This window comes from Bactrocera latifrons, unplaced genomic scaffold, assembly GCF_001853355.1.
Source record: "Bactrocera latifrons isolate USDA-ARS-PBARC rearing strain unplaced genomic scaffold, ASM185335v1 scaffold_741, whole genome shotgun sequence".
Taxonomy (NCBI): Eukaryota; Metazoa; Arthropoda; class Insecta; order Diptera; family Tephritidae; genus Bactrocera; species Bactrocera latifrons.
Window position 1 is genome coordinate 60124 of NW_017537425.1, and position 2635 is coordinate 62758.

Consider the following 2635-nt stretch of genomic DNA (forward strand, 5'->3'; position numbering starts at 1 on the left):
CACTGATAAGGTCCAATCAGTTTGTTGACGGTGGGCCTTAATCTTTCACACAATACGCTCGATAGAACCTTATATGCGATATTGAGGAGGCTTATCCCACAGTAATTGGCGCAGATTGTGGGGTCTCCTGTTGTGAGAATTGGGCATAGCACACTTAAATTCCAATTGTTGGGCTTTCGTCCGACCATATTTTACAAAGAATATGATGCATGCTCCTTATCAGTTCTTTGCCGCCGTGTTTGAATAGCTCGGCCGGCAATCCATTGGCCCCCGCCGTTTTGTTGTTCTTCAGGCGGGTAATTGCTATTCGAACTTCTTCCTCGTCGGGCAGTGGAACGTCTGCTCCATTGTCATCGATTGGGGAATCGGGTTCGCCTTCTCCTGGCGTTGTGCGTTCACTGCCATTCAGCAGGCTGGAGAAGTGTTCCCTCCATAATTCAAAGTATGTCATTAAGATCATATAGTGGGATGTGGTAATTATTATACTCATCACTGTTTAGAGAAAATCGAAAGGTGGGCGATATTACGAGTAAACGTAAAACTCATCAATTACAAAATCAAAATGAAGGAAAGTTAGTCAATAATATGTGAAAAATGTAACTTATGTGTTTCCTATCGTTAATCAGAATTGCCTTAATAAATAACAATGTGTCATGACTACAAATATACTTTACATATTCATCAAGTACATAGCTTAACAACCAAATCTTTTTCTTCAAAAATAATACTTCAATTAAGACATTTGTTCATGTCATGTTTTATATTGAAGGTTTAAAATTTGTCTCTTCACGTATCTATTCAAACGTCTATTCAAGCGTGTACTAAATTAGGTACTGAAATGATCGTTTATAAAATAATACATATGCATTGTAGTATGTAAACATATAACGTTTATTTAGATACTGCTTCAACTCTGGCATCGAATGTTTTTCTTGGTATTGAACTGAACTACTTTGCAAAGAGACGGGGTCATAAACTAAATGTATAATTATCGCAACCTTAATCACTTTTACAACGATATCAGTATAAATTTGAGTAATTTCTAAAAATTAATTTGCCTTTTAGCATACAAAATTGTTATAATTTATTTTCCAATTTTCTAGAAAATATATACACGATTGAAATAAGAGCAAAAGGTTAACAACTATATGTAATTTTAACTTTTTCAGAATTTACCACAAAATAATTAAAAACACTTTTTTAATATCAGTTCAATTTCAAAGATCTACATTTCGATCTCGGGGGCTTAATTCGAAAAGAGAGGAAAATAACTTTTTACTTAAGCTAAAAGCTTACAAAAAGCCAAGATTCAGCCGAGTCCAATTATTTATATACTTATGTGTATATAAACATTTTAATAACTAAAACTAATTCAAGTTTAATTTTATATTTATCTTTACTATTAACAGAGCTTTATTTACCTAAGGAAATATCATTGGAAAGTTATGCTCCACCACCGGTGATAACCATGAAGGAACCCGGGAACTTTAAGTCATCTCGAGGTTTCGCATCAACAATGCTTCCCAGAACTGGTACCTTCCCTTTGGCGAAACCAAATCCCGTTGAATTCAGAAGTTACGGTCAACCAAATAGCAGTGGACAAGTACACCAAGAAACTTCTCAGCTTGTGCCACAAATAAATTATAATATATTACCATTACCTTATGACAAGATCGCTAAGTTCGAGAATGTTGGTGAGCAAGCACAAAACAATGATTACAACACACAAATTCGACGAATATCTGTTAAGTCTAACCATAGCCAAAATTCAAATATTCTGTCAACATCATTCGGAGAAAAATCAGCCAATGGCGAGTGGTTGACAACTTCGCCATATCATTCTAAGTTTCCGACAACGAATATTAATTATGTTGAGACTTCTCCAGTCTACACAAAACGAATTAATCCCAATGCTTTATTGCATGGTCAAAATTATAATAATACAGCGCGTGGCTGGAAGTCAAGTGCCGTGTGTTCCTGTAAGTCGCCATGTGATAACAATTTTAAGGCCCCCAATATTGGAAACTTACCTTACACAGATTTTTAAAAAATGTATATGTATATGTACTAAATCGTGAATTGTCAAATACGTGAAATCTTATGAAGATACGAAATTTATGTATATATTTCCATTACATTATTTCGTATAAGTTTTTCGACATTTTATACTATATTTTACATCATGATATTATATAATAGTTGCAAATGCACATATCAACTTAATAGTCAAATATATATGATTTTTTCTTCTTTTTTACCCTATGGAAGCAAAATAACAATAATCCGATCTTGTTTGTCTATTTATATAAGTTTACACAACTGTAAGCGTGCTATAATTGAATATCATTAACTCAGTGAAAAATTAACACTGATTCTTAAAATTTCGAATAAATTATCCTACACTTGAATAAACAATGATTAAAAAATTAAATACTCTATTTTTTGTTTCTTTATGTTCTACAAAGCAAATGCAGCAAATGCCAATTTTAATGCTAGCTGTCCCGGCAAATATTTTTTGCCATATGTGTTATTTTTAAGAAATATTTTTTAAGTAAACCGATTGCTGGTTCAGAAGTAACAACAGGAAGACACATTACGGAGATAACTGATTGCTTGAAAGAACATATAAATGGCC

At 33.1% G+C, this 2635-nt stretch overlaps 1 protein-coding gene across 7 annotated transcripts in view; it reads left to right on the top strand.

Moving 5' to 3' along the window:
- LOC108976301 (abnormal long morphology protein 1-like) overlaps positions 1-2431 on the top strand; it is a gene marked incomplete at its 5' end in the record, with an annotated part of 60763 nt that extends 58332 nt beyond the window's left edge. For all 7 annotated transcript variants that reach the window (XM_018945307.1, XM_018945308.1, XM_018945310.1 and 4 more), the window contains 1 exon segment: positions 1410-2431. In XM_018945307.1, the coding sequence (XP_018800852.1) occupies positions 1410-2047 (638 nt within the window).
- Positions 2432-2635: the final 204 nt, after the last annotated feature.